Below are 26025 nucleotides of genomic sequence, written 5' to 3' on the forward strand. Positions count from 1 at the left end.
GCAAGAGACGTGAAACCTCCGGTTTGGAAGTTGTACTGCATCTGGCATATGTTTAAGAAGAATATACTGCATCCTGAGGGACGCACAATAATTTTCACTCTATTTACTGCGCATCAATTGCAGTTATAGACGTTATCAATTCATCCATCAATCATGACCACTCTCAATATGATCATTGATTCATTCTGGGCTCTAAAGTAATTATGAAACGTACAGTACACTCAAGCATTTCATGACTTACAGTGCTCTGTATTTCCTGCAAGGACCCTTAAAATTTATTATTGGGGGTCCTCTGGACCCTCACTGTAGTAAGTCAAGGTAAACCCCTGTATTAGGATATCTTGAAGCTCTGGATTTTCTGTCTTAGAGTTGTATTGCATTGGACATGTTACCTGAGGGGTAGAGAGAAAATGGTTCATAATACGGTTCTGATGAAGAAAGTTTTAGGGCATTCAGGAAAAGGTGGGGATGCTTGTCTCTGTATGTAATACACACACCTTTTTTGTAGAAATATATCTGGTAGTGTGCAGGTCAGTATAAATAGCACTCATAGCTTGGGAATTGAATCTACTGTCCATTTGGCTCCAAATGAGAACGATGAATTTCAAAATAACTCAGATTCGGGAATAGTCTATTAAATATCAATATGGTACCCAATATCTTCTGTTTATTATTTTTATTCCCATCACTGTAAAGAGGAGCGGGATGATACACCGATGGATAACAAATTTTTACTTTTAAATACATGTATTGATGACAATCGCCCACTAAGTGAAAAGTATTGATTCTTACCTTAAATGTATTCATGAATAAATGCATCTTCCCGAGGCAAGTGAGATAACGGACTATAAAAGTCCTGTTTCCACCCTTGCCGAACTAGGAATTCCTGGTTTTGATCGTAGCGCCATGTGTGGCCATTACGAGTTATGTCCCTTCTATGCCTCTCCTATGGACCAATCAGATTCCACCTCTCGTATCACTTGCATTTGTTTCAAATAAAATAACGGTGCCCCGTCAAAACGATCTTATCGATAATCGAAATCTATATTGTGATAAAACGAGTCTTACATCGCGAAGTACATCAAATCACGTGAGCACGTTGATTAAAAACATGAAATTTTTTAGAAAATATCTGTTGACAATGAGTTGGGGGTGCACATGCTTTGCAAATCCTGCTATTAACCGAAATCTGCATGACAATTTACGAACCAGATTTCGATTTCGTTGCGCAATTTTGATTGGACTATGTATAGTCTTGTTAGTCCAGTCAAAATGTAACTCCGTAATACCAGCCTAGTTCGGCAAGGTTGGAAACTGGACTTTTAAAGTCAGTTTACTGTCTTGCCTCAGGAAGATGTAATGAATGTTACACCAAACACTAATTACTAGTGAAAATGAGTAGTGAAAATGTAAATGTTTTCATCCATTGTGCCGTCCTTGACAATGCCAACTGTAAATGGTAAGTGTGCCAGGTATTTGTCCATGTTGTCCATGAAAAAGATGGCTTTTGCACCGCAAATAAGAACAAATGCAAGTATCGTGATACTAGTGGATTGTGAGCAAGGTATAGTGATACCTATCGGATCTCACAGTTGGTGTATGGTCCCAGCCCTAGTAAAAAGTGCTCCCCTCCATTCAAGATGTCAACTTGTACACATAACAACATATTTTCTCAACATTTTTTATCAGCGATGGGAATAATGAATAGTAGATATTGTTGGCTACAGGATATTCATTGCTGTGTTCCGTATTGACGTTTAACAGACTCTCATTTGGATCCAAATGGACTATAGCAGCTGTGACTGTTCCAGCTGATTGTGAACAATTTATGCAATTTCCCACTTTGAGTGTGCCTGTGTACCAGCTCTCCTTGTTTCCCACTGACTGATGCTGGTAAACTGCATACCACAAACAATGCACTGCCACATATAGCAGTGAAACAGCCTTCGTAATTCATGCTAGTCTGCTAGCCTGAGTCAACTAAATTATGCTGAGGACAAGTATAAATCCAATGATGGTAGTCTTATTTAGTAGAAGCACTTGAATATCTTCTTTAATACAATGTTAAAGAGTTTGGAAGTGTTTTTCATGTCATAAGTCTAGATTCACCTTCCAATACAAAGAATATCAACTTATGAAATAAGGGTACGGGATGAGGATATGAATTGTGTCGCAACCTTAGTATAGTGATGCATATTGCATGACAACCTCACTGTATCGTTTCACCTCCAATGAGTAAGGGAGGGGTGTTTTCAATTCCCTGATGTCGCAGGCCATGCTGGCTGCTTTGAAAGGGCTAAAGATAGCGCTGACAAATGGCAGCAGACGCCAACACACTATCGTCACTATTGATGGTATGGAGTTGCTGGTAAAGTGGGCATTATTAGGGGGCAATAACAGATGGTTGTTATTCATTAAGAGCAGGTTAGGTACAAGTGTGGACAGTGAAATAGAATGTAACAGGTGGCAGTGCTAGGTATTGATCTTTGCATATAAACCCTCAGAGGTATTGTGGCAGATCCATTGAGGCTAATTACATTCAGCGTGTCGGAATTTCTTATGAATTTAATCACATGTTACTGATGCGTGGAAGCAAGTTTGTGATAGATTTTGGCCACTCCTATGCAGTTGTTACCTGGCATTTTTATATTGATTGATAAGATAAGGTTGGATACAAACACCACTGGTCTGAGACTCGAAGACAAAAGAGGGAATCAGTTTTTCTTTAAATAAACCATCAGTATTAGGAGGGTACAAAAATAATTTAATCGAATAAAATGCCAACCTACGAAAAATAAATCACATGGTAGATGCCGGTAAAAAGAGGGAAATTCTTAAGTCCTGCTTTTCAACTGTATCAAGTCTATTTAGGGCATTGCATCTGTCCAGTTCAGACACTCCACTCATATTATCGGAAGTTGCTGTAGTCAAAACAATACCTAAGTGATAAGATTATCAACTGAGTTTCTGAATCACTGTCAACAAAACGGCAACAAACATTTACATCTGAATGTAGCACAGAAGTTATATGTGTCCTGACCAGAAGATAGTAACAAAATATGAATAGTACTTTGGGAAAGTTGGCAGCTATGTTGGTGCAGGAGACAATTATATGATGGGACCCGTGAAGATTCCGGGGTAGAATAGGTCTTCAGTAACCCATACTTGCTGTAAAAGGCGACTATGCTTATCCACTATCAGGTGATCAGGTGGTCAGGCTCGCTGACTTGGTTGATGCATGTCATTGTATCCCAATTGCTAGGATCGATGTTCGTTTTTCTACAGACCGCCTTCATATAGCTGTTATGTTGCTGAGTGTGGCGTTAAGCAACAACAAGCAAACTCAAATGGCAACCAAGTTAGATATCCGTGGGGAATATGTGTTAGAATTGGCACTGAGCTGCCTATGCTGGTCAGAAGCGGCGACTTAATTCGTGAGGTGGTCATGTTTGCTGACTGGGCTTATGGCATGTCAACATACCAGGACAACATATATCGTTGTTCGCAATATCACTTGATTATCTGGTCCAGGCTTGATTATTTGGAAACACAGATTCCTTCGTATTTGTAAAACGTGTGAAGTATATGTGTGGATAAATTCACAAAATTCACGATTTCTAATAATTTTTCTCTTCTGTTGCAGGGATTTACTTTGGAATTTTACTTTGAAGCAAATGAGTATTTCACAGAGACAGTGCTAACAAAGCAGTACACAATGAGGTTTGAGCCAGACACGCAAGACCCACTTGCGTATGAAGGCCCAGAGATAATCAAATGCCAGGGGTGAGTATGCTGTAACGGTGCGAGATATTACTGGTGTATCGGTAAATTGAGGTTCATTCTGTCCACGATACATATCACAATATCATTTTTTCATGTTCGATATATCAGGTGATTTCAAATTGAGATTTTTGTCATGTGTATAATGTATACTTGCCAAATGCCTTCGCTGGCCAGGAGCAAGAATCCTGGACCCCATGATGGCTGCATATTTATTAAATGAGTAAACATTTTGGCTGTATACTTTTTGAGTGAGTAAACATTATGTTGTACCAGCATCTTGGCTTGATCCATTTATGAACTTCAGTTCGCACCTTAATATATCAGATTGCTTCTGAATTCAAAATTTAGAATTATACTATGTATTATGATATGTATCGCAATACAACCCGGTGATACACTTTAAACCACCAATACCCATCCCTAGTCGGCTGCTTCTGTATTGAAACATTATGACTCCAACCTGTGAAGATCCGGGTTAGAATTGATCTTCAGCAACCAATGCTTGCCGTAAAAGGCGACTAAAGGGATTGGATGGCCAGACAGCTATATGGTTGATGCAAATCATGGAATCCCAAGTGCATAGATGGATGCTCATGATGTCAATCACTGGATTGTCTGGTCCTGACTCAATTATTTATATACCGCCATCATATAGCTTGAATTTTTCTGATTGCCGTGTTAAACAACAAATGTAGTCATATGAAAAATTGGATGTTCATTCACTTTCTTTTGAGTAATATATTTAACTGAATATGAGAATTTCTGCCATATTATGTAGCTGAATTTGTGAGATTGTGTAACTAAATTTGCCTGTGATGTCCTTCAAAACATCGAGAAAAATTAATGTTAGAACAATGCACGAATTCAGAAAAAACAAGGGCAAAAGTGAGAGTGGCTCACTTATACCCTCGACCCACCTAGTGTGTCAGTAGTTTCAAATTTAATAATGGATAGGGTTAGGGTTTGAAAAATTCATTAAAAAATGGAAAATTAATATAAAAACATTTTTCTTTTGACTGCACCCCTCCATATGACACAGATTATATGTACTAAGTTTGAGATGAATCCACTGAATAGTTTAAGAGAAATCGCGGACAAAGTTTTCAGACGGAACCTAGGTATAACTTTATATAAAACACTGAAGTTACTGGAATTTTTTTTGAGGTGTTTATTTCCATGTCTGATAATGTCTAGAGAGAGATTAAAATCTGTTTAATGGAGAGAATTCTGTTTCAGTTGCAACATCACCTGGAACAAAGGCAAGAATGTGACTGTGAAAGTGGTGAAGAAGAAGCAGAAACACAAGGGTAGAGGCACAACTCGCACAGTCACCAAAACTGTACAGAATGATTCCTTCTTCAACTTCTTCAACCCGCCATCAGGTACGGACTATTCGAACTACAGTAAACCGTGTTTGTATCATAATGAACATGCTTATAATAAACTCTTTCTTTTGTCCTGGCCATTTGCTGTATATTTTATCATATACAACACTTGATGCTTATAACGAACTACAGTCATAATGAACTTAAAATAGTGGTCCCTTTGAGTTCGTTATAATCATAGTTTACTGTGCTGTCAAACTCAATTATTAAACTTCATCAACACTACATTTTGGGACAGTAGGTATTCTACATGCACGGGAAGAATCCATTTGCATTGACCAGGGGACATTAAGAACTACAAAACAACAATACTTTCTCAATTTGTCTGATACATCTGACAAGTCAATTAGTTTTAAGACCTAGACAAGTCCCTGATATTGCCAACTGTGATGTTAAACAATATTCACTGGCTGCTGCTATCCTACAAGTAACATCTGTTTTTTATTTCCAGTACCTGAGGGTGAAGAAGCTGACATGGTGAGTTCATGGCTGGATGCTAGGACTGATACGATTCACTTGCGTATTCGGTGAATTGAACCGTATCCATTTAGGAATTGAATTCATTATTCATGGCCACAAGAATCGAATATTTATGAATATGCAATCAAGTGCATTTACATACCCTGTACCTAAAAATATCCTTAAGAACATTTTATATGCATAGATTTCTTCCAAAACAACACTCTTATGATATTTAATTTAACAGTATTGCGGTCACTGGTCATTGTTGCATTTGAGCAGATACTAGTACCTGGATAAGGAGCAGTATATAAATGTATAATATATTAATAATTAACAAACGATGTCAAATAATTTATGTTGTTTTTGTTTCACTGAATATGACAAATAATACATAAACTGCTGACTTGTTATTGTATTCGTGAATTAATATTCGCATTCATTATCCATATCCGTGATTCGAATGGTATTCACCGCATAGTGTATTCGTTGCAGCCCTACTGGATACAAACATTAAGCATGTCTCATTTCCTTGGGTGGGGCACGTGTGGCCCAGTCGTCTAAGGAGCTGCAATTCACTGTGCGGAATTGCACCCCTTGGGCATGCCAGATACTTTTTTTTGTGCGTTCAAATCCTGGTTCGCCCCGACTCTTGTTTCAAAGTTTGGCAGCACCATACCCATGCTGGTGGGTTTGACCAAAGTGGTAGACTTCTGAAACCTGCATCACTCTGGGATTTCCTCCCACATGAAGTTGACATGTTGTGATATAACAGAAATACTGTTTGAATCAGCATTATACCCAACTCTAGGGGTCCGGAAACCGTCATATGCGCCGGACATGTCCAATTGGGAATCTCAAATGTCCGGTCTAAAATATTGCTTACCGGACATTTAAATTTTTCTGTCCGGACATTCTTAAATTTTGACCGGACATGATCAACAGTTAGGACTGAGCAATTTCTGTCTGCAGTTGTAACACAATGAAGATTATCTACACTGACAAGCTTTGTTTGTTTTGATTGCTGTAAATACATCGTACCTAGAATGATAGTCCAATCGGTCAATCACTGTAATAGGCAATAAACTGAGTTGACACTGATTAATCGAGGATTTATTACTGAGAACATCTTGTTGATTTGAGTAAAATGTGTTTACAACTGTACATAAATACCTTGCATCATCGATGTACCTCATTATCCTCACAATGCAACGATACGTAACCTCAGTCAAGAAGCGAAAGCGTGACGACAGCCAGTCGACCGATGCAGATCAGTCGAGCGGATCTGCCAAACCCTCAAAGTCTGAATGATCATTTTGTAAGTCGTGGCTAACGACTTTCACTTGGTTGACATACAACGAGGATTTGCAGATTTTATTGTTTTCAGTAGCTAGTCGTATATATTGAATCTTGATTGACCGCCATTTTGCTTTCTTGGACGATCGATATCAAAATTTTTTATGGTCAATAATTAAGTACAGATGAAAAAGTATTCAAATAACTACTGCTATCAACGATAGTTTAGGATTCATGATTATATTATCTGTCTTGTTTTTAAATAATCTTTAGTTTAAAAAAAAACAACTTTTCCCGTTAGGTCACGTGATAACCAAATATGGGATAATAGTCTCGATCCAAATGTTACAACGCGTACACTTGAGCAGACTCATGAATATTAATTAGACCGTTCACAACGTTGACAGATCGTTATTATAACAGAAACAAACGTATGTTTTCCATATATATCTAAAATGATATTATTTGTTATTAATTGTCCGGTGAATTAAACAATTTAAATTGAAACAATTCATAATTCATAATATTATGAATACGTAACAACTTGTAATTTGTGTGTAAAAAGTCGTACTAAAACATGCTGTTTGAAGGGGGCGTGGCATAAATGTAAATGTCCGATTGGGATTTTAGATTTTCCGGACCCCTGCCCAACTCCCTCGCTCACTTCCATGGAGCAAAATGTGCTTAAGAACATGTTTCTGTTCCAACAGTCTTGTTTAGTTGTTCCATTCTATGAGATTGGGACAAATGTTATGATGTTATGTTAGATCACTTAGAATTTAGAGAGAAAAATTGCAGAATGTCAGATTCCATGTTTCAAATATATCTCTGGAAAATTGACACTAACAATTATATAAATTATGCAAAAAGAACTCATGTCATTTCTTTATTTCAACTGGTCTCTGAACGAACCTGCTCATTGCAAGAAGTATCTGATTTATGTGATTTATGAAAAAGTGCCATTGATTCACTTTTACCCTTTTATTTCAGGATGAAGACTTGGAGGCCTTATTAGCGGCAGATTTTGAAATTGGACATTTTATTCGGGAGAGGATAGTACCCAGAGCTGTGTTGTATTTTACTGGGGAAGCTTTAGAAAATGATGAGGTTTGAAAATATATTGCTTTGATTATGTTTGACACTAGTGTTTAATAGTGGTACATATTGTGTTCATGATGAGAAAAGAAAATATTTAGTTCCCAAGAATACTGAAAAGAAATTATTTTTCCTGAGGTTCAACACACAAAAATATTTTAAATACACAAAAAATATTGGTTGTCATCTAAGAAAATGTGTTTTAATTATTTGGCACCTCCTTTGAGAGAATTATGTTTTGTTTGCTTTGAACAATGGCTTAATAAATATTTCCTTTCTCTCTACCCCCTAATGTTCCCGGAACATGCTAGATGGGCTTGGCCCCATTGTAATTAAATTATGATGTCATTAAGTATGGATGATGTCATATTTTTCTCAACAATGATTGATCAACATTGAGAATATCTATAATGCACATGTGCAAATGTTACTCCACACAATTATTCTCCCCTTATGGGTCATAATAACTGGTTGGGCCCTCTGTCCCAATTATTATGTACAGAAGTGTATCTTAATGTATTTGAATTTCTGTTTCAGTATGAGGAAGAGAATGAGGAAGAGGTAAGAGACTGTTAATATGGGATGATTTTGTCCATGCGCAGCTCAACTTTGATTTCTGTAGCCTAACTTTGGTTTTAGTGCTTCGGCTATAAACATTTGGTTGTTGCCTTCTAACTGGTGTATGACTGGTGTACAGCTGGTGTCCCTTGCATTGCTGCTTTTCATTTGTTGACAATGATGTTTTGTGATGGAGAAACACGTGTTATTTGTTTACCACATTAATACAGGTGACAGACATCACAACATACAATTCTTTCAGTTTATGGGTAGATGGGTTTCCACAATGAAGATTGTCAGAGTTTTGTAGACAAGATATTTTGAGTACAAGTTTATGGAAATTAGAGAGAATTGAATATTCTTGGATTTTTTTATTTTGGATTTCATTGGGATTACAGCCAGAAGAGAGAGAAACAATATAAGTATATAAAGTACATTTAAGCAGTTCTAATCGCTAGGAGCTCAGTACAGTGAAATAGCTGAGAATCATCATATTAACAGTAGACATTTTTCTAAGGACTTAGCTGTTCTATGGTTCTATAGTTATGGCTAGTGAATGCTGATGACTGAAGAGGGTTATACAGTAGAATCTTGCTGACTGTCATCCTTAACTGTTATGTTACCATTGTCTTGGGTATACATGCATTTAACCATTTCATCTTAGAACATTTCCACCGATGGACCTTACCTAGTGAAGAAAGACTTCTTGAGATGAACATCATTTTGGATATTATTGGACACATAAATAGACATATAAAGGGTTACAATGAACATTATCCTTATTCTAATTTCTAACAAGTACCTACCCAAATATTGCTTTGGCTCCAATAAGACTATTGTTATAAAATCATAGATTTGTCTTTAGTCATTGAACTGATGTCAAAATCATTATAATGACAATTCAGTCAGTTGATGACAATGTTAATTATCAAGAGTTTTGTATCATGTATCATCTCGTTTTTTGTGAAAGCCACCGAGCATGCTGAATCTCTTGACAGGGCACGATATAAATACTAATCTGTTTGAAAGTCTATAAGGACAACTTGCTTTCTCTTAGATTCTATCAGTGTTACATAAGCCACTATTCTGAAATTGAGCTGTAGACTAAGTGCTGGTGTCCACAGTACCTCACATCTGATACTCATCTATAAGTCTTGAACAGGGATGCCAGTCAATCAGGTTCTGCTGTCGACCCCAAGAGTTGCCCTCACTGCTCCTGATGGAGGTGTTGCTTTGTAGAGGGTGTAACCCTGCTGGGAGTGCCCTTGTGTCTCGTGGTTTGCTGTCTTGTGTGCCTGTCTGTGTAGCACTGCCGCACTAATGCCTATTTCTGTCCTCAGCATGACGAGGAAGGCGATTACAATGAAGATGACGACCCAGATTTCAACCCACAGGTGAGATGATTAAACATTTTTGAATGAAAAGCGTACCGGCAGGAGTATTTGCATTCCTCTAAATAGACTTGATACTGTTTTGTGTTTGTCTGATCTATGTGCATTAGTATAACCTTGTTATTGAAACTCTACGTTGACCTTTTGAAATTTGCATCTCAGCGCACTGGGAAAAAAAGTGGAAGAAAATAAGGAATATTTAGCTTATGGTGAGAAGTAGATAAAACATTCTGATTTTTTTGTGGGATCTTTTTTTTTGAAACATTTGTTTGCGTTATAGGTTTTCATTTTCAGTTGAATATTTTGACTCAAGATTACTAAAACTGTTTATTGGTGTCTTCTATATGTTCTGAGTCCATCATGGCGAGGAAGTACTTGCATCCACTCAAGCTAATTAAGATTGCATATTATGCAGTAAATTATTCTTTCCCACCTCGGGGTTCTTTGGGTGGCTCGGCAATGCTTGTTCGCATTACTTTCAATGGGCAATTGTTTATTTCATATCTGCAGTCTGTGCCTAAGCCTTTTAAGCTTCTTTAAAACTTCTTTGAGAGACATTTAGAAGCTGGATAGGATATGTGGATGAACAAGTTCTTCATATAAATTTGGAGCGATGATTTGGTGAGGATTCTAACATGGTTGCTTGATAAAGGTGTTAGAACCTACACCGAAATGTTGCTTCTAATTGAAATATAGACGTTCATCCATGTATCTTATTATTAACTCCATATAGTTAGGATTCATCACTGAGAATTGCCTTTTTGTATTCTACAAATTGAAATTTCATATGTAATATGTTTTATATGTACGTAATTTGTTCTCCACAATGCAAATTATCCTGCACATCTCAAATGCAATAGACACTGCAGGCTTAGGGTTCATGGGTAAAAGGCACAGACTGTTCTATAGACTGCCTCAGTGCCTCATACTAATGCAAAAATTTGCTTTGTGATTTTCAACACTAGTGAATAATATGAATTATAAATTTTAAAAAGTTCATTTTCATGGGCCTTATATGTTTAATTGTATGTCATCCCCATCAATTGTCCCAGATTTTCAATTCGTAGAAATCCCATTGTATTACCAAGATGAGTCTGGGTTCAGATTGTTACTTATTTTGGTTACCATATCCTATAACTGCAATGCGTGTTCAGTTAGTTCGGCATTATCTATTTTTGTTTGGAAAATAAAATGCATGCAATATTAACAAAATATTCATGTTCTTATCAGAAAGGTATCATTTACAGCTTCAACATTCTTATTATGAAGAAAATTCAAATTCAAGTACTTTTGGTGGAAATTTTTTGAGTCAGCTGATTACAAACTGTATATTTGACGCATGTTTCAAAAGAGCAGCAGTTTCTGTGTGCAATATTGGTGTATGCCTTTAAGGTACTTGTTTCCTCTTCCAGCTTATCATGTAGTTATTTGGTATGTAACTTCAAAATAACCTTAACTTGTCCTTTTTCTTTTTCTCTCCCCCAGGGATCGGAGTAATCCCAAACCCATACTGAAATAGGTATATGGTTTTTGTATGTGGTCAATCTGTTGCTTTATTAATAAAAAGCCACCCTCGACAGCGTTAGAAACAAACCAAATAGTAACCGTTTGTAAAATGTACATGTTGAAATTTCCAGCTTTTTATTTTTTCTCTCTCCTTTTTTCATTCTTTTTTAAAACTGTTGTCATCTCAGGGAAAAAATTTGCTTGACTAAATTGGTTGAGTTTGCATTGGAAAATGTATTTGTAGTAAATTGTTGACGTAATGTCCATCTTGAATAGAAATGTTGAAACAAATTTTGCAGGAAAATTCCCAGGGATAGAACGCAATTTTGAGTCTACTGTAATAATGATCAAGTATGTCTTCAAAATTGATACCTTAAGAAGGTAAGCTGCCTTCAACTAGATTAAAGATATTCTTTGAGTTGAAGAACTCCAGATTTTTCAACATTACTATAGATAATCTGCCATCGCATGATAGATTAATTACAGCAATGTCCAAGAATCGGGTGTTCTCTAAATTCGTTCGAGATCTATAGAAGTACAGCAGAAATGATATGGTGCAGGATTAGTTTTATTCGCAGGATAATGTCTAGGAATAAAGTTCCTTCTCTTTTATGTGGGGGCACGGGTGGCCCAGTCATCTAAGGCGCCGTGATTCGCTATGCAGAGTTGCGTCCCTTGGGCACGCCAGAAACCTATGATTGTAGGTTCGAATCCCAGTTCGCCCCGATTATGTTTCTAGGTTTGTCAGCACCATACTAGTGCTCGTGGGTTTAACCGAAGTGGTAAACGTCTGAGACTCGCATCACTTCGGGCTTTCCTCCCACATTAAGCTGACACGCCGTGATATAACTGTAATACTGTTAAAAGTGGCATTAAACCCAACTCACTCACTCACTCACTCACTCACTATTTTATGTTAAAGATGTTAGAAATGTTTCGGCTGCCAGGTACACGGTGACTTTAGCTGATTTGTTATAATACATGTTCCCTGCAAATCATTTCAGTAACTTTGTTCTATCCCTGTGAACTATCACTGAAATTGTTCCACTCAGATCGTCGGCAGGATTTTATAGGCCATTTTCCATGCATAAGGTCGTGGAAGGACCTGCGTTATTTCTACCGCTGGCTATGTATGTTTAGTCCGCCCTCCCCCTGTGCAAGGATGTGTACCAACCTAGGCTCATCTGCATGACTGTTCAGTAACGGTTTGCATGGGATTTCAATTTCATTTTCTTACTTCACTGGTTTTGGTTCTGCTAGCCTCATTTTGTGCCCTTTGCTTTAACTATTTAAGTTCTTGTACTCACATTGTGGAATGGATGTGCTGGTATTTATCTGTTGTATTTCAGTGTTGGCTGTTTCACAGTTTTTATCTCTACGGAGATGATATGGATAGGTGGGGCAGTTTTTAGAATCTGATCTGGTAAGGAAAGATCAGCTGTTGTTGTGTAGTGGAATGTGGATGTATTGAAGGACGTTGATGATCATCTTTCATGAGGATATATGGTGTTGAAGACATTTTACCTTAAATGAAAGATTAATTTTGTTGTTGATAAGTTTTTTTTAGTTTGAATTGGGTCCGGAGATGTTTAATTTTTAATGCTTTTGTTAATGTATCTCCCAAATTCCAGAAACAGCTTGGGTTTGTTTACATCATGCATGCTGTGGATTTAAATAATGGCTCGGTATTGAGTCGAAAAGGTTGTATTTGTTTTCAAGAGTAGCTTCTTTATCGTTGTTTCCATGATCACCTGGATCATGCCAAGGTTTTTAAACTTTTTTTGAAAAATGTATGTTTAGAAGAAAGAAGTAAGAAAGTTTGGAGAGGTTTTATGTGATTGTTTTTAGTAGTGATAACAGGTTATGTTACTGTTTATTGATTTTGGGGGTTCCGTTATTTAACCAGTGAAGCACGTGAGAACTGGTACATTTGAAGGTGGTTGAGCCTGTCGGGACTCACTGTTTTTCTTTTGACTTGTCATTTCAGTATGGCAGAATGTTAGACAAATTTCTTGTATTATGTTGAAGTTTTACCCTGTTTTGTTCCCTGTCACAGTGTATTTGGTGGCTCAGTGTTCTAAGGCACTGCCATTCACTTGTCTGGTCACGGGTTTGAGTCCCAGGTTTGCCCAAGACACGATCCTTAGTTTGTTGGCATAATACCTGTGGGTTTCATCAAAGTCGTAAAAGTCTCCAATCTGCGTCATTCAGTTACGGTGGTATTGCTCGGAATATGCATAACAATTGATGGTTTCAGTAGTCGCAAAAAGTTATAATTTGATCATAATATATGCATCAGTAAACATAATTAGCAACTTCAGATTAGAGTACCTCTCCTTTGGGTTGAGTACCATCTCATTAAAATCAGATCTAAGTTCTCGCTGCCGCTAAACAAAGATCTGAGGACATCCCATTATGGGTCACGTCAGATTAGCCTTGAGCAAACTTTGACTGACCACTGAAACAACCAACAAGAATTCAACATCAGCCAATCAGAAGGCAGCTTTCTCGAGCTTTACGGCACTCGTTTCAACCTGGTGACTTCCATCACAGACTACGTTTGATAATCTTGACACAGTTCTCGATTAAAATTTTGAAAACTGAAAACGAACATTGCGGAATGTCTAACATATGGTTGAGATTGTATAGCAGTGCTTCCCACATACTGTGCAACGCCTCATCCATTCAAATATTTATCCCACGGAAGCGAGAGAAAACGGCAACAGTCGTACGGGCCGTAACTGTCTTTCGGAATACCCCGTGTTAACGTTTTTGAGGTTGCATGGTTAGAAAATACATTCCCACTTTTACTTTCATGAGCTGGTAAGCGACGCTTTGATTGGTCGGATGAAAGGTCGTTCTGACGTGACCCGTAATGGGATATTCTCAGATCTCTGTTTAGCGATAGCAAGAACTAAGATATGATTTTAATGAGATTGGTTTGAGTACACCAGGGAGGAAAATAGCTGATGTTGACATTGTCAGCAATACTTTATTCATTCCTATTACATTGATCAGTATAATTACCAAGCCTTAATGTTAGCTTTATACTATTGCAATAGTGAAAAGAGCCCCAATGGAGATTCTGCATGGGAAACGTCCCCAGCAAACTATGCTGCTATCTGGGACTTCATTGGTGGCATACGTCACGCCGAAGACCTGAGTTCGAGTCCCGACATGCGTACAATGTGTGAAGCCCATTTCTGGTGTCCCCCGCCGTGATATTGCTGGAATATTGCTAAATGCGGCGTAAAACCATACTCACTCACTCACTGGTGGCATGTCATTGTGCCCATATGGTGTTTGTCATTGCTCGTGTCTTCAGTCACATGTTTGCATAGTCAAGATTCAATCTTTTCCAGGCCGCTTATATAGCTGATATATTGTTGACTGCAGCGTTAATAACCTTTCTCTGTCATTCCAACCTACAGTATAATTGTCTTTGAACTGTACGAGCAATGAATTCTGTTGTCGTTGAAAAACAGTATCATGAAGTAAAAGTAGCACAATGTGTTAGCGTTTTGAAGATGCTCAGGGGTCTTTAAAACCTCAGCTCGGGATCCCCCTAAATCTTGAATTGTTTGCATAAGGATTAGATGACAAGACTCCATTGTCTTCCATCTCTATCTTCACATGTGACTGAGAGAAAAGTATTGTATTTATACACACATTCAAGTTATTTGCCTCTATAGACCAGGTTTAAAAAATAATTATTGACTTACGAATCCGCAGACTCCAAAGAATCAAAATATGAAAAACATGTGTTAAAAGACAATTCATTTATGGTCACTGTCAGTAGAAATAGAATAAGAAAAAACAACGAAAAATTATTATTTAAAAAATAACAATTGACTTACGAATTTGCTGACACCAAAGAATAAAAATATGAAAAACGTGTTAAAAAACAATTAATTTGTGGTCACTGTCAATTAGACCTACTGACCTAAATGTTTGGGTATAAAATCTGCAATAACGCCCTAAACCCAAGAAACAAGAAGAAAAACAAAAACTGAATCCAAAACAACCAAACCTGACAAGCAATGTATTTAATGATGAAATACTGTACTTCACGTAATAAGCGCCCCGCTCTAATAAACGATATTTGCTAATATATTTGTGAGTGAACAATCCCAATTAGCATCCGTTCCGATTGAGCAATGTACACAAGACCTATTTATTTGTGTATAATACGCACTCATGTTTTTATGCACCCTTAATTATGGGCAATTAAATTCTGGAAAAATATATGTTTCATATATAAACATTTCACAAAATTTACGATCTTTCACCTTTTTTTTTTCACCAAAATAATATTCTAATAAGAACCCCCTATTTCTAAATTTGAGAGCGCCCTGGGCGCTTATTACGTCGAATACGGTAGTGTTGTAGATTTGGGGTGGGTCTCTGTAGCTGCATGAATATGTGAGGGATGATCTGTTGACCACCTTTCCAACATGAGCATGTGATTGTTAGGTGTTGTTGTCATGACTACTCGAGACTAACATTGGACTCTGCTGCTTTTGAAATGTACGCTCCTGATTATTGGTGTTAAAATCTCTTGTCTCCAGAATGTTAGAAAAGAAAAAGTTTCCATCATGGAGAGAATCTGTGATTGCAAAGCTTTCCATCTTTGATCTCCTGTAAAAGATTTTTTTTGGTTGCTCATGTCTTTGTGATGGTTCCAAAAAGTCAAAAATGAAACAGATGTATATTGTGGATCTCCCAAATCATAGATGATTCAATATTCTGAATGGTTTTAGTCAACGTGGATTGCCGAGTTCTGTTGGGCTGCTAGCAAGTAGATCTGAAAGACTAAGATCGATACTCTTTGTAGTGATAAGAATGTGCTCTTTTTGGATAATTTAGACCAAGAGGTGTAGGTACCCTCGTCGTTGAAGCGTTTTGTTCTTCATTGCAAAGGCTTGGGGTTCAGTTCTTGTGGGTACAATGTTTGTTGTCCTCACTAGTGATGTTACTGGAATATTGGTAATAGCAGCGTAAAACTGTACTTGCTTACTGAGACCAAGAATCCTGTTGATAAATCCAGGGGGGTGTGAAATTTCCATGGATCCGAGGACTTCCTCTGCTTTCTTTATGTCATGGTCACTTTTGTGATGCATGCCATTTTGATTTACTCAAAAATCATGTAGTCTCCAGACTTCAGGCTGATTGCCGGAGAAGAAGGTCAGAGGTCGATCCCCCCCACATCATACCAACAAGCATAAAAGATGGTACTTGATGTTACCCTGCATGGCGCTTGCCATTTAGGGACTGAAATAAGGACTGGTCGGCTCGGAGTCTGTGTCTTAGTCGGTTATTCATGTTAAACTGTGGCATGGTATGTCAGTGGGCAAGCACTATAAAATTCACACACACACACACACACACACACACACACACACACACACCACTCACACCACACACACACACACACACACACACACACACACACACACACACACACACACACACACACACACACACACACACACAGCATAAAACCCCTTTGCACCGCCAGAATAGGTTATGTCTCTCCAAGTTATCATATGAATTCTACATGAATTTTCAAGCCTTGGTGCTGCTGTGATTTTTTCCTGCCATAGCGATGCTTATGTATGAACAGTTTGAAGCCAGAACACATTATGATGTAATTGTCATGTCAAGACAGCTGGATACATCATATGTACTGGTCGTAAGGTCTGGGGACGACTTCGAAATAGCTGGTCCTCACTTTAATTCACATATTTACATCGATGAGCTTTCTGATTCAAAGGATTTTATTATGTCTCCTATGCTTTGGAAGAATGCTTTTATAAGTGAAAGCAACACAACCTGGTATATTGCGAGGGGCGGTCGGGTAGCGTAGTGGTTAAAGCGTTCGCTTGTCACACTGAAGACCCGGGTTCGATTCCTGACATGGGTACAATGTGTGAAGCCCATTTCTGGTGTCTCCCGCCGTGATATTGCTGGAATATTGCTAAAAGCGGTGTAAAACCATACTTACACTCACTGGTATATTGCGAATAAAATTTTCAAGTATAACAGGACACAAAAAATCATTCTAGTGGTCAGTGGTGTAGCCTCAAGGTTTAACTAAACGTTCAACCAGGTTCAACTTTCCCCCAGTGTGAAACCCTCCCCCCTGCCCATGTACAGCTGGAATAATGCTAACAATGGCATGAACCCTTTTCACTCACTCACTTCATCATTTTCATAGTCATTTGACAGTTGTGACTTTAGCCCCTAGTCCGAGACTGAGTCTACTAAAGTTCCTTGTGGTCTTGTGAGGTGAGTTTATACTGGTCTACATACTTATATTCAGATCATTCCAACATGCAAGTTTGTCATTGTTGACTTGAAAGTTACGAGGCTCAGACTGTTTGAGTTTTCACTCAATCATAATGATAATGCTCATTCTCATTAAAATAAGATCTTAATTCTTGCTACTGCTAAACAAAGATCAGAAGACATTACGAGCGATAGTTACGGGCTTAACGACTGAATCCATACAATCTATACCATCTATTAGCCACTCCAGAATTTGTCAAAATATGTTTCGGAGCGTATTCGCCACTTTGAAATTAGTGCCGTCAAGCACAAGAAAGCTGCCTTCTGATTGGCTAATGTAGACTTCTTGTCAGTCATTCCATTGGTCGCTCAAAGTTCGCGCAAGGTCGGTCTGACGTGATCCGTAATGGGGTGTTCTCAGATCTTTGTTTAGCAGTAGCGAGAACTAAGATCTGAATTAAATGAGATTAGATAATGCTGGGTGTACAATGAGACCCATGGCTGCTGCGATAGTGGCTGACGGTCAGCTGTTCTCCTGATTACAGTGTTACTGTTCTATATTAATTCTGCAACTGCGTCATACTACTGATATATAAATTAGGTTTTGGTTATATTGGCTTTGGGTTATTTCCTGAGTTTGGAAATAGCTTATCAATTTAACAGTAGTCACTCGTTCAATCGCCATATTATACGACGATGCTTCTTATTAGATGTAACTCTTGACACCTGTATCAATGCACATGAAATGTACTGTCTCCATTACCATTTGTGAGAATGTTATTTCCGCAGCTTGTGACAAGTTTTACACATGAAACTGTTACAACTGTTTTATCCATGGAGCATGATTGTGAAATGGTTTTGAAAATGTTGAATGAACTTCTCAAATCTCCATATTTGAGGCTCGGTCTCGTGCATCCAACTGTTGTGAAGCTGATATTGTTTGCATGTTTGTTGTTCTGCATATGGCCGCCAAGTATACCTTGCATCAGCAGTGCTTCAACATTGTATCACTTCATATTCATTATCAACAATTCAGCATCTTATTCCAGGTTCACATTTGGGGTCACGGAGCAGAATAGTCATCCAATACCCCATGCTTGTTACGTGTGGGTTTTGGACCTGAGAAGATCCTAGTTAGAATAGGTCTTCAGAAACCCATGCTTGTCACAAGAGGTGACTAACGGGATCTGGTGGTCAGACTCGCCGACTTCGTTGATGCATGTCATCGTATCCCAATTGTGTGGATCGATGCTCATGATGTCAATCACTTGATTGTCTGGTCCAGACTCGATTATACACAAACTGCTGTCATATAGCTGGAATACTACTGAGTGCAGCGTAATACAACAAACAAAACGTGTGGGTTTCCTGGTTAGAATAGGTCCCCATCAACATATGCTGTTCGTAAGAGGCGGCTCAGTGGATAGGGTTGTTGGGCTTAGTTACATGGTTGATTATGTCTCGTCGTACCCCAATGGCAAGGATCGTTGCTCATACTATCAATCACTGGATTGTCTGGTCCAGACTTGATAAATTCAAGACCTCCGTCATATAGCTGGAATATTGCTGACTGCGGCGTTTAACAACAAACAAATGAATGAAATGAATTATGGGGATTGGGTACTCACTGTGTGTATACATGGTAAACCCAGGTATTGCGAATGGATCAAGTTTTCAACAATTTGGTTGAACATGTTGAAAGGTTTCTCTGAGGAGGCAGTGAAATTGCTGACGGTGGTACAGATGAAACAGCCACTCACTGTATATTCCATATTTGAAATTTATCAGCAAATTGTTCCATTTACAGTGTTGATATTATCATTAGTTTCTATGTGTATATGATTGGATGTGGTGTTACCTTGTTATGAACATGCATTGTTGACAGTATTGTATGATATCTTGTTATTAACATAAATGTTCTGTTTCATAATGTGTTTACTTTTCATAGTCTTCAAAATTCTGTGTACACATTCCAAAAGGTATACGGTTGTACCAGTTATTTTAGATGGTGACAAGCTTTTGATTCTTTCCCCTTTGGGTAGTAAAGTTGATCACTGTTTCTAGGCCCTGATAGAGTGGATCCCTGCCTACACTGCTTCATCAGTTAACTGGAAATATTGCTGACTAGAGAAAAATTTTTAAACCCAATCGTTTTTTACTTTGAGATATCTCTGACTGTTAAACCTAATATTTTGGTATATATTTCCCCTGCAATATAGCTGGGATAATCCGACGGTTGAGTAAGTCCCTGCCCTTCATACAGTTTTTGCCCCATGGGGATTCTGGAATAAAGAATAGGCACCAAGAGTACAGGTCACAAAATAGGTGAAGTTAAGCAATGTAGGTCATGGAATGGGGGTGCCACAGGTGGCCCAGTTGTTTAAGGCCAGCGATTCGCTATGCAGAGTTGCGTCCCTTGGGCACGCCAGAAACCTATGATTGTGGGTTCGAATCCTGGTCCGCCCCGATTATGTTTCTAGGTTTGTTAGCACCATACCCGTGCTTGTGGGTTTCACCGAAGTGGTAAATGTCTGAGACCTGCATCACTTCAGGCTTTCCTTCCACATTAAGCTGACACACCGTGATATGACTGGAATACTGTTAAAAGTGGCGTGCACGGGCACGGGTATGGTGCTGACAAACCTAGAAACATAATGGGGGGAACCGGGATTCGAACCCACAATCATAGGTTTCTGGCGTGCCCAAGGGACGCAACTCTGCACAGCGAATCGCGGCGCTTTAGACGACTGGGCCACCGGTGTCCCCCCCCCGCTTTAAGGAACCTCATAGTGGATGGAGAACAGCCCCTGACAAATGCACCTATTATTATCACATCGTATCGTCAAGTCTGTTGAGTATTATCATTTCTTGGTGGTGTGGATTCGTTGTTCATGCTTCCAGTCTCTGGTGTGCCTGGTGTTATTAACAGAGAACTGTAATATTAAGGAAAACCTTAATTCATTTATTTCTTGACAAAATTGATGCCTCCATTGGATAGTGAAACCGAAATGGCAATGGAGTAAATAAGAACCTTGGTTGATATGTGCCTGAGTGCATTTTCCATGTGTTATGTGCCATCACAGAGGACCCAAATAGCTCGGTCTAAGATGCTGCAACATGCTGTGCATAGTTGCTTCCCCTTAGCTTCCAGGATCTGCTTCATGGCTTTGAATCCAAGATTTGCCCTGATGATCATTGGCCCTTGCTTGATCCTGCAGGCACCATACCCATGTCTGTTGGGCTCACCATATATTTAAACATCACAATCCTGCTTCACACTGAGCTTTCTCCCTGATACTGATTTGGCTAATAAACATCAAAAAGGAACTCACTTCCTGAATGATTCTTAAATTTCATCACTAAGGTGTGAGATTAGGATAATATTAATTGTTAAAGTAACATTAATTCATTGTCGGAAGTCTTTTGCCATTAATCATTCGGTATAATAAATTTTCCACTGATGTTCATGTTTCTACATGAAAATAGTTTTTTTTTACTTAATTTCTTGCCAACTTTTCCTATTCTTGTCTTGACTAAGATGTGAAATTTGTCAGTCAGTTGAGATCCCCAGACATGTATGACATGTTCTAAGTATGTTGCAGGAAACAACTGCATTCTATAGTGACAAGACGGCTATGGTGACCATGCGATCTAGGTCAACGCAACTTGTTGTGCAGAGTTGCATCCCTTGCCTGGGACAGGATCTGTAGATCATGAGTGTTACCTGATAGTAATCCTTGCAGGGCTTTATCAAGGATTCTAAATAAAGTGCCCTCGGCAGGCAAATTTCGGGTGGGGGGAATCATTATTGTCATAGGTTTCACTTTCCTAAATTGTGAGGTATTTTAACATTGCATTCAGAGCAATGTTGTTAAACTAAGCATTTAAGCTTCTTCCTCATTATTGGTGCTGTTATCAGTGAGGTTTTAGGCAAGTTGCTTCTACAAAGCCTGTCATTAGTTATAACTATGTAAACATTTATTGGAAAATGTATAATTCCAATTTAGGTACTTTTACAGACAATTGCTGCAGATTCAGGTCTGAATATCAGCTTCTGAGCAGCTCTAGATGAACCCCTGCTTTGGGTAGTCAGCACTATTCCCATGTTCACGGGTTCCATAACATTGATAATGTCTGGCTGCCATGATTATTTTAGGCTTCTTGTCCTACTTATTTGGCTATTTGACCTATGTTTGGGTAATTTGTCCTTCTTCGTCACATTTGGTTTGCCAACATTATCTGATGTTTGACCCATTTAATCTGTTGCATGGCCCACTTTATCAGTTTCACGACCCACTTTATCAGGTACTTGAGGGACTTTATCCATTGCATGACCCAATTTATCAGTTACTTTACCCTCTTGACCTTGACCTACTTAATCACTGTTGTTCTACATTTCAGGGTGAAGGAGGCAAACCGGCTGAGTGCAAGCAGCAATAACCAGGTCATCATGGACGTATCTGCAACAACATTTCTCTGAAGCACATGTGTCTTCTGCTGGTCCAACATTTCAGTCAAATTTACCTCAAATTCTGTGAATATCAAGCTTTTCTAGAACCCTTGTGTGGCTTTTGCAGGTTTCAACTGTTTACGCCTAGATGAACTGAGGGTGATAAAAGCTAATCCAATCTGTAAATGTGATCCTTATGGGGAAAGAATTGTAGGAATAAATATATGTCTTAATTTATCTGATATTGATAATATGCAACTAGTAAGTCCTCTCATGCCAGTATTCCAATTTTGTAGGCTTACGACAAAAATGTGATGTTCACAAGATATATTTAGGTTGCTTTGACTTGAAAACATGGGATCCTAGTCTGGATGGAAGAGTCCACTTCAGACAGAACATGAATACTGGTTGCCTCACTGAACACCCTTTGTTCAGAATGGAATGGACCTTGTGCATGCTTCGAGTTTCAGTCAGGACATTCACGGAGGTGCATTGAATGTGTGCATACTATATCATGGACAACATATTTTTTGGAATCTTCCACTGTAAATGGACTTTTCGAAGGATTGACTACTTTACTGCTCATTAAAGGACCAGAGTCAACGTCGACTGGTTTCCATGGTTATGCTGTCGGTTGTGTCGCAGCTTTTGCATTTATCTGTTTCTTCTATCATTGATAACACCACTTCTGTTGAACTTCTCTGTTTGGACGTTTCTGAAATTCTAGTTTAGAATTCATGTTAATTGCTCAGAAGTCCCAAATCTCTTCTCCTTGTCAAAGTTGAAATTTTGATGTACTAGTTACTGTTTGGTGTTAAATGTTGGCAAAGTGAGATCAAACTTGTTGGTAAATGCCCTGTGCCAGGTCCAGTTAGCAAGCAAGCTTGAGCAGCAACTGTTATAGATCTGTTGATGTATTAGAACTCAACAGTTCGAAATGCTGCACAGGCTTTCTGGAACCTAGGCCTGTACTTAAAGACTTCAGCAATTATTTGTGAATTCTACACTTCTAATACAGCTTTTTCATGTCGCAGTTTTTAATGTGAAAATGAAATAAACGCCTCTTATTTTCACAAGTATTTAGTATTTACTTCAGAGCATATTTTTGTAACGAATGAACACGATGAATGCAAGGTAAACGTGCTAAAATTTCAGGATTGTTTTGATCTTTCATTTGAGATGCTAGCAACCTGAGAATGATATTATAGTGACAGACTTCTTCAAATCATTGAAGGAGGTATTGTTTAGAAGTCAGAATGTGATCTGTCATGAGCTGATGCAGTTATAAATATCAATCAAATGCAGGAGAACAGACAGTGATAGCTGGTTACTTTGTAGCTTTTGAATGGCTACGGTGGAATGGAAATGTTGGGACTTTGAAACCCATATTGAATTATATTTGACCTTGGTGATGTGAGATGATGTAAATAAAATTCTACTGTCACACCAGTAGTCGGTCTACAAATTCACCCAGCAAGCCTACTATCACAAATAAGTGGTTGGCTGACTCAGAAAATACCCACAACTAAGTTTCAGTTAGCCATTGAACATGGCTGGGGTTGAGAGCTAACTTAATCCCTTTTATGATCAGATTGTTCCCTTGAGGATTTGTGGATTTGAATACACATTTGATACAGAGCTTGGACATTTTTTTCACATTTCATTTTGGAATTTAAGTACACCCTAAGCTAAACCGGCCCTTAATTGAAATATACCAATTGGCGATTCCTCTGAGATGGCTTCAAAACAGCTGTTCTAGATTCTCAAGTCTCGTCAAGCACAAGATGTGGACCATTACATTTTCAACTTTCAAAGAGATAAACTTTCTATGCATGGAATTAATGGTGCAGAATGAAGGAATGATATGCTGTGTATCTTTCATACGTCAAAGGTGGATAAGCTGTCACAGGATCATGTTATAAATTTTCTTTGTATTTGATGATGTTGGTGGAATTATTAATCATATTTGTGCATTAAATTGTGGGCATTTTTTCATGTTGTGTGTTTGTACAGCTTTTGCCTAACTTTATGATTTTATTATTTAAAATATTCACACAGCTCCACACATTCTGAAACAAGTCTTGAAATTTAGAAAGTGTTCTGTTAGTGAATTCAGGTTCAGGAAATTTATTTTTCTATTTACTGGAAGAGGGGAACCAGTGTTCAATTTTAATTCTCATTTGTTAAAGCATTTTGTTCATTACAGGTTCTTTTAGGACTTCTTAACACTAAGTACTAGGTATAAAATGAAAGTGTTCAAGTGAGGGAATGGCATGATGGGTGACATTTTATTTTGAAAACTATAAACTCTTTGTTTTGTTGTGTGATGTTTGTGAGAGCTCATCTCATGACTGCTTTGGTTATATGTATGCGTTCCTCTGATGAAGTCCAGTATTTAATGTCTTGTTGAAAACCACATTTTCTGTGATATGATAATTGTAAACTCTTTGAAGCAGCAGGCACCAAAACAGTAACATGACTTCATTTTGTCATATGCATTCTTTAATTTGGGCCCCTTCTTTTGAACAAGTCTGGGATAAAGCTGCTAGCAAATTATGCATGATTTTTGTAATCTATACAAATCCATAATTATTTGTCGTAATTTGATTTTATGTAGTTTTCATTCTCATTCACATAAAACTATTTCTGTATAGTTTATTTTAGTGTGGATGTTTTATATGAAAAGGGAAAACAAACAATATCTTGGAAACTTAAGCTGGTTAAGCCAGGAAAGATTTGTCAGAATCAGTTTAAGTTTCCACTTCTCTTATGTTCAGCTTATCCCATTGTGACCTGGTATTCAACTGACTTTTATTGCCTAAAAGCTGATAAACTTGTCTAACTGTACACATGTGTTTGTCATTACTAATCCACTGGTACTAAAATGACAGGCAAGAGCATGTTGAAAAGGGAGACAACCTGGTTGGATTATGTGTCTATTTTGATAAGTACATTACTACCCATTCATCACCATTTCTTTGTTTTGAATGGAATCGGGAGATATTCTCAATAATGCCACAAAATCTCATAACACATAATTATTGTTGAAATTGTAAGATACTTAAGTTGTCCCTCATTTTCTGGGAGTGGTGAAGTAGCCTAGTGGTTAAAGTGTTCACTTGTGTCTGAAGATTCCCCAAATTGATACAATGTGTGAAAGCCATTTCTAGTGTCCCTCCATTATATTGCTGGAATATTGCGAAAAGCAGTATCAAACAATACGCCCTCATTCATTCCTCATTTTCTGAAGCACTGTCTATGGGAAATCTCTCAGTTGTGAGACAGACATGTTTCTTGAATGCTGTGAGGTTGCCCTGTGATGTCTTAATACCATGGACGAGATCACATGCTTCCGTTGTGATTGAACTGGTGTGGTGAGCAGTACGTTGCATATAAACTACTCATTCTAAGTTGTTCCGAAAAAAAATCAAATTCTGGGTTGCAAAACAAGGTACATATCAAGTAAAGTATTCATGTGAAAAAAAATGCATCTCATTTAACATGTTCCAACAAATCAGACTGTCCACTCATTTCCCAATGATACAAGGTTGGGAATAGCCACCCAGTGATGTTGACATTCTGTGCTATGAGATTGAGGCAGGAGCGACATCACTTCCGAAATGAAACTATGGGGATGAATGGGTCGAGGGTATTATCAAAAACCCTGAAGATATAGTGTGGATAATCGATGATGTGTGGGGCGAGAAACAGTTATGGCTTGATCTTGGAATGGGCTGTAGTTGAATTTGTAACCAAACTAATTCGTAGACACCTACAAAATGCACGGTGAAGTCGACAGCGAATCATATTGGGA

At 38.1% G+C, this 26025-nt stretch overlaps 1 protein-coding gene across 9 annotated transcripts in view; it reads left to right on the forward strand.

Moving 5' to 3' along the window:
* LOC139462332 (nucleosome assembly protein 1-like 1) overlaps positions 1-24201 on the forward strand; it is a 42380-nt gene extending 18179 nt beyond the window's left edge. For 3 of the 9 annotated variants that reach the window (XM_071243974.1, XM_071243979.1, XM_071243982.1), the window contains 7 exons: positions 3644-3783; positions 5020-5165; positions 5620-5645; positions 7914-8030; positions 8556-8579; positions 9917-9970; positions 22163-24201. In XM_071243974.1, the coding sequence (XP_071100075.1) occupies positions 3644-3783; positions 5020-5165; positions 5620-5645; positions 7914-8030; positions 8556-8579; positions 9917-9970; positions 22163-22201 (546 nt within the window). In that variant the 3' untranslated portion in view covers positions 22202-24201. Of the gene's footprint in view, positions 1-3643; positions 3784-5019; positions 5166-5619; positions 5646-7913; positions 8031-8555; positions 8580-9916; positions 9971-10129; positions 10177-11379; positions 11399-11452; positions 11487-22162 lie in introns of all 9 variants that reach the window. The other 6 variants (XM_071243976.1, XM_071243975.1, XM_071243978.1 and 3 more) reach the window with 6 other exon arrangements.
* Positions 24202-26025: the final 1824 nt, after the last annotated feature.

Source organism: Haliotis cracherodii, unplaced genomic scaffold, assembly GCF_022045235.1.
Source record: "Haliotis cracherodii isolate W230 unplaced genomic scaffold, xgHalCrac1.p SCAF_15, whole genome shotgun sequence".
NCBI classification, from domain to species: domain Eukaryota; kingdom Metazoa; phylum Mollusca; class Gastropoda; order Lepetellida; family Haliotidae; genus Haliotis; species Haliotis cracherodii.